An 8,329-nucleotide genomic window follows, 5' to 3' on the forward strand; every position below is an offset into this window, starting at 1 on the left:
AGATCTGAATAGATTTTTAAATAATATATAAGCTGTGGAAGATGGGAAGGGTCATACATTATGTTCTGACGTTTGCCCTACTTGCTGGTGATGCAACTCGTGGCACACGAAGCATTGCTTCGAGGAGGGTTACATTATCACCTTTTTGCCACTTCCATAATCTTTTCATTCGGGCTTTTGCTGAGCATTAGTGAAGTTTGTTACAGCAGTGTCTGCACTTCTGCAGGCATCAGGCCGCCCGCTGGTGTCGGTTATGAAGTTTTAATGCGACACAGCCTCAATAAAAGAGAGAGTGACGTCGCGACATGGGCTGGGACGAGATCCTGGGATATTCATGTAGTATGTCGCTGGCGCGCCTGTGTCTCAAGGGGTGGGAGTTTGCACAGGAGGGGTTGTCGAGATTCGTGGACCTGATTTCAAGACCCTTGCACGCAAGGACTGACAAAGCACCACTTGCAGTATTCCGTTTTACAAGCGACCTGAACACGAACAATGGTATTAAGTGATAAATTGGATTGGGATTGTGTAATGTGAATTATTCCAGTTGTGAAGCATGTTTAGCGTGTTCAGGACGATATCATCACTGCATGTCTTGTTTGGTGGTGCATTGCCCTCCATGGTCTTGAACCCAAGGGAAGAACTCCAGAGGCTGGTGTGGGCAGACCAATAGCATTCGTCTCGGCCCGCGCTCGTTTTCAGTATCTTGTTTGTTTCGATGTCGTTAACTAGAGTACATCCTATCTTCTGCGGTCTCTTCTTGATGTCATGCCTAACACGTGGATCATCTTCTGGCTCCTTTTGGCTTAGTCTTGGTCTTCATTTCCCCAGAGTAGCACTTTCATGATGCACACCCTCTCGTCTTGTACATCGAACAGTTGTGAAGTGCCGTCCCTTGCCTTGAAAATAGGCTGAACACGGAACCTCTTGTGCTTGTGCTCTCATACTTATAAGCTATTGACAAGTGCTTGACCGTTTTGATCCCTTACATGTGGAATATGAACCAAGCAAAGGTTTCGGAGTGAAGTCGACTCTGCGTGGTCTGCCATGTGCCTCGATTCTCTATGCCTGAAAGTGGTGTATATAACTCTGAATGTGTCGGTGTTTAGCGGTCACTTGTCTTCACTCTACCTGTAGAGCAGCTTGGTCCCTGCCCTCCAGTGGCGGCAGGCTGGTTGGTATAGCGTGCCTAACACTCAAATGTACTTGCTGGTCCCACACACACCAAGATGGGTCCTATGCCATGTGGTGGGGGAGAGTAGTGTGTGGGGTCACGACATTTGATACAGCTAGTTAACCTTTAGTTGTAGTTTTTGCACTTTTTCTCAAGCACCTTTTCTCTCTGATATAGCCTCACCTTGTATGATTTTAGTGAAGACCAATGTATGATTGATCTAACCTATTCTGTTTTCTCCTCGACTAATCTCATCTGTTAAAGTACTGTTGGCTGCTGGAACTTGATGCTAGTATGTTGCCTGTGGTTTTGTGAGGTGCTCTGTTTTCTAATATTGCACGATTTCATCACGTTTGCGTCCTGAACTAATATTAAGTTTCACAATCTTTACAGCTATATACGTGGATGCCGCTTCTATTTTACCTCTTGAACGTATACTATAGTTATCTTTAGAAACTATTTTGAAATAATTTCTACATAAACAATTATTATTTCCACACTAGCATAAGAACGTAGTGTATTGCCATAGCCGCAAGAGAGATAGAGCAGTCACCATAAAAAGCATCATTATAGTAACATATCGTCGACAACACAAAGTAGAAGCTCAATTCTTTACCACAAACAAAATTAGACTTTCAGCATGATCATGATAGGTTCGCACTTCTTCTTGAATCTATCTTTAGTTAAGACGCCAGACTTGTGAGAAAGCTAGCTCTTCCTAATCACATTATTATTAGGATAAAAAACGATGTTCCCAAAAAATATGGCTAGTTTTTAATGCTATGGTCAAGATAACACTGGAAAACCAGTGTACTTACAAGTACATGCAAGGAAGATTGTACTTCGAAGCACACAAATATAGTAATATCTTCCTTGTGTGAACTGTGGCAAGTATGTGTGTGCTCGCAAGCACACTCTTTCTTGTGTGAAATAAGTACGCTGTTTGGTCTGCATTGCACTGAGTGTTTTCCCAGCTGTAGTTAAAACTAGGCGCCCCTTAGTTGATGGCAGTTCCGATCCCGATCGAACTGATAAGCCGCGAGAAGCCTGCCTTTGCCATGTTAGTAGCCCTGCGCGACTTGCAAACAATTGTGGATCTTGGGGGGACATGTCCCCCACCCCCACCCCTTCTTCGTCGGCTGCGTTTCGCTTTTTGATCGCGAGAAGAACTGTTGGCTGCGCCCGGGATTACCTCGAGGTGGACCGGACTGGCCGCGCACGCCCCCTCCAGCCCAGTCGGTCGGCCCTTGAGCACCGGCTCGGTGTTGTTTGGAGGGCAAACACATCAAGCGTCCCTCCGCGCCCGCCTTTCCGTGCCTCTAAATGAATAGCACTCCCCGGATTTGGGCCCCGGATGGGTCGGGCAGGCCCCAGCTCCGTGTGCGAGAGAAAGAGGGGGAGGGGGGCCGGAACTATAGTAAGGGTGGAGGACGGGGCGGGGGTAATTCGGGATAATTTGGCGCGCTCGCACAGTAAGTCGCGGTCAGTCACGCAACACGGCGACGAGGCGCGGACAGCGGCGGCGGAGGGCGGATCCGTGGAATAATAATAATAATCATGCAATCGTCCTTGCCCACCTTAGATAAGCAACGCCACACTGCAATCTAGCCCGAATCAAGCTGCAGCTCGAACGAGCATCCCGTGTGAAGTATTCGTGTTATCAAGAAAGCACAAATTTTGGAATGAAAGTCGTACAGATGGCGGCATGATTGCGGTTCTTATGTCCCTCGGAATCCCGCGCACTAACTGCAGTTGGACGCCTAACAGTTTTAAAATTACAGGAAGCTGCCTGAACGCTTAGAAGAGTTCAAAACGCTGGCGCAAAGTGTTTCCTAGTTAAATTCTTCAGTTATCAGGATAAACGTTTCCTGTAAAGTTTTGTCTAAAAAAAAAGTGCTAGAGAAGCGACTGTAGCGCAGAAGCCTCATTCCGCACGGCCCACTTCTCACAGAAAATGTTTCCATTGGTTTGACAGATAAGTCAATAGATCAATGGAAATGGCAATAAATGGAAAATATGATACATTTTTTTCCCTCTGCCTGACACTTTGGGGCGAGGCCAGCCTGCCCAAATAAGACGCGGAATTTGATATCTTTGGTTAATTTAATTTACGTCGTTTGGCTGTTCTGTCCCGCCGCGTCTCTCGCAGCACGATGCGGGTGTAGCCACCCTGCCTGCCTCGCCTCTGGCGTGCGTCCCGTTTGCCTTGTATCCTTTTCCTTCCCCATCTCTTTGGGCTTCTCACCCCCTAGCCTGGCCCCCTCCTCACCCTTCCTCTTTACTCTCCAGCCCGGCCAGCTTCCCGCTGCTCCCCACGCAGCAGCCTGAACGTATCCAAGGATGTAATCGATTCCCGATTTTCCGGCTGAGAAATTCTCGCCGGTTTTCGCCAGTATACGTCCGTGTCGCGTCGCGCGGACCCGAACGCGTCGCCTGGGCGCCGCGCCTTTAATTGTTGTTTATTTTATTGTCTGACATGGCATTGTCGCGCCGCCGGCCCAATTACGGGGACAATGGGGAGGCGCCGCCTGCCTGCAGCCGTCCGTGTCGCCCCTCCCCCCCAGACTTTCCCCAGATCTGGATCCACAAGCGCGTCTTAAATCAGAAAACAAAATTCTCTTCCCTGGGCTCAAACTGAATATTTAATTTTAAAAGAATAAGGAATTGTTTGCTTTCGTATTTTTAACTTCAGACCCCTTTCCACTGTAGTACTTCTCACAAGTCTGCTGATGTAGTCATTTATGTTTTTTTCACACCTATTTTACACATAACACTAGCCCATGATAATACTGTTGACAGCTAGAAAGTACGAAATAGGCGCATGTTTTATTCTCTACAGCAAGTTTGTCGGAAGTAGGAGCGGTGAAAGAGTTGTTTTTGAGTTCTTGTTTGAGCGAAATAATAACGTTTTTTTAACACGAATAACTGAACTAACTAACCGACAAGCTTGCACGTAGCTGAGGCGTATCCGAACCTTTCAAATTCTTTTTAACACTTTGAATTTGAGTAATGATAATTTTTTAAAAAATATCTGTATATGCATTGCAATCCTAACTGATGTTTTGTTACTTGAAGACCGATTCCCCCGAAAAGTCACAAAACAATCAATCGGTTTTTGAAAACTGACTCAGATAATAACTAGTACCCCTCCTTCGCCTTTGTGCTTCAGTTGTTTTCACGCATCACGGGCCCCCGAAGCCTTGACGGGACGTTGGCTGACCCGGGCCGTGAGGCGGAGGCGCCAAAGTAAATTCACTGTAAAATGGTACGGATACGTCCCGGCTGCCGCCACCACCTAGTGGTGCGGCGGGGTGGTGAGTATGCGAGAGACGCCGAGTAGACGGCTCCCCATGAGTGGTGCCCGGAAAGAGAGAAGAGCATACTTCTCTCTTGCTCTCACACACACACACCAGGGCTCTCTGCCTGTCTCTCGCCCTCTCCCCCCGCGCGACGCCGCTGCTCCCTTCCGCGCCTGACGTTCGCCGTGTCTGCAGGAGCTGCTGTACCCGGGTTCGGGGGACGGCCACAACTGGCGCTCCATCATCTTCTCGCTTCTCGTCATCGGCCTGGTCATCTCGGGCATCGTCACGGCCATCTACCTGCTGGGCTACGTGGACGAGCTGCTGTACTGGTCCGGGCGCCGTATGCGGCTCGAGGAGCTGCTTGCCGGCGACCTGGCGAGCCAGCGGCTGCCCCCGGCCTGGGTCGACTCCACGCACCTCGTGTACCAGGCGGACGACGGCGCGCTGTCCGTTCTCGACACCACCAACAACAACGTTTCGCTGCTCGTCACCAACCACACCCTGGTGAGTACGATGACCTTCACAAGACAAACAGAAAACAACGTTTGGTTCTTCCACCCGGTACCTGAAGAGGCAATCTTTCTGCATAATTCCATTGGCAATGATACTATCACAAATTGCGTAGTAATTTCACGGGTAGCTCGTGCTCGGGAAATACTTTTTGAGCGTGGTCACAAAAGCTGCGGAGTTATAGGCGAGGCTACATTGTTGCTGGCGCATTGCATAACGAAGGTTCATGAAGAAAGCTCTAAGACACGAAACTAATAATTCTGTTATTACATTAGACCCTGCGGTCTCTCTCTGCTTGTGCTCTGGCTGTGCGCTTGGCGCTACGTGTTGACGACTCTCCAGGGGCTTTTTGATACCGTTGCCGCCTTTGCCGCACCGTAGTTTTTAGTGCGGGTGGGCCTGGGCGAGCCGAGCGGTCAGATAGGGAGGTGTCGGGCCGACGTTCTGCAAAGCTTGTTTTGACGTTACTGCCCGGCAGCACGGAGGCCCCGCGAGTCAGGCGATGGCCGGCCCGGCCTCTGGGCCCGGCTGCCGTCCTCGCGCTCACGCAACCGGCGCGCGTTGTAAAGCTCGCCGTAGCATCCCCCGCCACCCAGCTCCAGCAGGATGGGCGAGGGCGGGAAATAAGGCCGAGACTCAAAACGAAAAAATATGGGCCTGTGGGAAAAAGAGTATGGTTTGTGCGGGCGTTGGGCGTGTCTGGTTAGTTTCTTTTGAAATGACGCCTTCTCCAGAACCAGTAGAATTTCTTGTCAGTGCAGACAGTGTGGAGAAAGGGTGTCCTAGTAAAAAAGTGTGTGTCTGTGTGTGTGGAGTGAGATAGTGTGTGGTGGTAGTAGAGGGGGAGGGGGCAGTAGAGCGTAATAAAGACGAACGAACGAGAGAGTTGGGGAAAAGTGGGAAAGGGCGTAAAGGGGTGGGGAGAAAGAGCGAGGGTGGAAGAGAGAGAGAGTGAGTGTAAGAGATGAGGAGGGAGAGGTGATGGGGAGAGAGAAGGAAGTGCGTACAGATGACGGGTGATTAGCAGCTATTGTGTCCGGAGACAAGAGAGCATGCTGGAGGAGGGTTCTTTTCCTTCTTGTCTTTTTATCCACCCACCCACCCACCCATCCATCCATCCATCCACGGGTAAATTCAGATATTCACCGGGAAATTTTGCTCAAGGCATTTCCTGTTACATTACTTTTGGTCTATCCAAGTTTCTTCATTCACTCCATTCAGTTTCTCTTCCACCTCCCAAAGTCTGAAAAATGTAGCTTAAAGAGGGGAGACGGGCGATGGCAGTTCTAGTCACACAATCATGACGCTCAGCGACAGGCCGGGTGCAGCTTGGGAGATAAAAAGACAGCCCCGGGGGAGAGGAGGGGGCGGGCCTCCATATGCGGTTGGAAGCGGAGCAAAGGGGGAGGGGAAGTAACCATAGGCTGCTGGGGGACTCACTCTGCCAACAAATCTGCCGGATTCAAACTTTCTTCATTTCAGAAGTGGCAGAGGAAATAGTAAGGAAAGCCGGGACGGGTGTCAGCGGAGTGAGCCACCCCGGCCTCCCCGAGGGCATGGCGGGGGAGGGTTAGGCGGGTCAGCCGCACTTTGTGCGGGTGACCGACTAACGGCCGCGCAGACGGACAGACACACGAACGGGCTAGGCCTCGGGCTGGGCGGACGGACCGACAGACGGATAGCGGACGGGCGGGCGGACACAGCATCACACGGCGGGAATCACCAGACCAGGGCTGAGCGGAGAAAGCCAACTGTTGAGAGGCAAGAGGGAGGCTTTTGTAGGATTCCTAGGGGGTGTCGTTGTGGTGTGGATGCCGAGGACAGTGGTTCTCTTGCTGCGCTCCAAGCTCCTACCCGACACGAAAGAACGACGCGACTTTTAACATATTCAGTTTACTTTACTTTTTCCCTCTTCGAAAATTTAGGGGCGGGATTTCACTTTTAGTAGGCCACTTTTCTACTCATGTTTTTATTTTCCCTGGCACAACTCGATTTAAAGACGGTTTGGCAATATAAAAGCAAAGACATGTTTGTTCTCTCGGGTACGGCTATTTAGAGCGAGCTGTGTTAATTCATCGCACGAATTAGTGGTCGCGACATTTGCTTGCCGAAGACCATAAATTGTCTGTCCGCTTTTGTCTTCACGTTTGAGTCAAGAGGTGGAAAAACGGGGGGATGGGGAGAGGTTGGCTACCCTTGGGACGGGGTCCGGGGTCCGCGAGTCAATGGGCAATCAAAGAAGCATCAAAAGTTTACTCGAACCGACTGAAAGTGGGCGCCACGACCGGTGCTGGCGGTCGGCTGGGAGGGGCAGGAAGGGGGTCGGGTACGGTGGCGGAAAGAGGGCGGGGGCGAGCTCAGTGTAAGTAGTACGTCTTAATCAAGATGAAAAATACAGTAGTGCGGAAAGTAATTTTGTAACAAAAGTATAAAGTCGCACAACCATCTCGCCCTTATTACTTGTCAGCTTTGGAGTAACTCGACGTGACAATGGGCGGGGTGGGCTTGTGGAGGGGCGGTAGGTGGGGATGGGGAGACGAGTCACTGAATAAGATAATCGAATCAGTAGCAGCTTAACTCTCGCTGACCGCTCTCCCACCCGCTCCCCTCTATCTCTCTACCCCCGCCTCGCAGATTCCGCTTTCCATCAGAAAAAGCATTCGACCCCGTGGCACAAAATGTTTCCCCTTGAACGTTGATGTTAAATCGTGCCTACCAACCCACTCTGCACTGTTGAAAGCTGATGAAATTCTGCAAAGTATATTGAGCTGCGACGCGAGGATGAATGCTTTGTACTTTGTAATAACAAAGCGAAAAGGTTTACAAAGTGTTTTTTTAATGAATGACGAAGCTGCATACCTCGCAGTTTGCGAACCTTGCAACGCTTTGTAATTGTGTGCTGGTCAACTCATCTCACTTTCCATTCCTTTTACAGAGACAACTGAACGTCAAGAGCTTCAAGTGTTCCCATGATTTGAGATACGTCCTGCTTCAGCACACAGTAACGCAGGTAAGAGTTTCTCCCCAATAAACGTTGTTGTAGTTTGTGATAAAATGACAAATATGCAGCATGCCAATATTTAACGAAAACGTAAATAAATAGTAATAAATAGCAAAGCAAATTGCCCGAAGTTCGAGTTCCGCGCCCGCACTGATGATTGGATGTTCAATCTCGTCGGTTTAATATCCGTCCGAATCTCACGGTCCGTGAACCCATTTCGGGCGGCGCGGCCGCCGCACGTCAGGTCTAGGCCCTGCTAATAAATGCCCGTCGTTGCCCTGGCCACTAACACCCTCTCCAACTACAGCCTCCCTCCTTCGGCTCGAAGCACCCTCCCTGCCCCCC

At 50.1% G+C, this 8,329-nt stretch overlaps 1 protein-coding gene across 5 annotated transcripts in view; it reads left to right on the forward strand.

Moving 5' to 3' along the window:
* LOC113216128 (inactive dipeptidyl peptidase 10) overlaps positions 1 to 8,329 on the forward strand; it is a 93,975-nt gene that overhangs the window by 68,717 nt on the left and 16,929 nt on the right. For 4 of the 5 annotated variants that reach the window (XM_052269352.1, XM_052269351.1, XM_052269353.1 and 1 more), the window contains 2 exons: positions 4,666 to 4,977; positions 7,919 to 7,993. In XM_052269352.1, coding sequence (XP_052125312.1) covers positions 4,666 to 4,977; positions 7,919 to 7,993 — 387 coding nt within the window. The remainder of the gene's footprint in view (positions 1 to 4,665; positions 4,978 to 7,918; positions 7,994 to 8,329) is intronic. The other variant, XM_052269355.1, reaches the window with a different exon arrangement.

Source organism: Frankliniella occidentalis, unplaced genomic scaffold, assembly GCF_000697945.3.
Source record: "Frankliniella occidentalis isolate FOCC.00 unplaced genomic scaffold, Focc_3.1 Scaffold90, whole genome shotgun sequence".
NCBI classification, from domain to species: domain Eukaryota; kingdom Metazoa; phylum Arthropoda; class Insecta; order Thysanoptera; family Thripidae; genus Frankliniella; species Frankliniella occidentalis.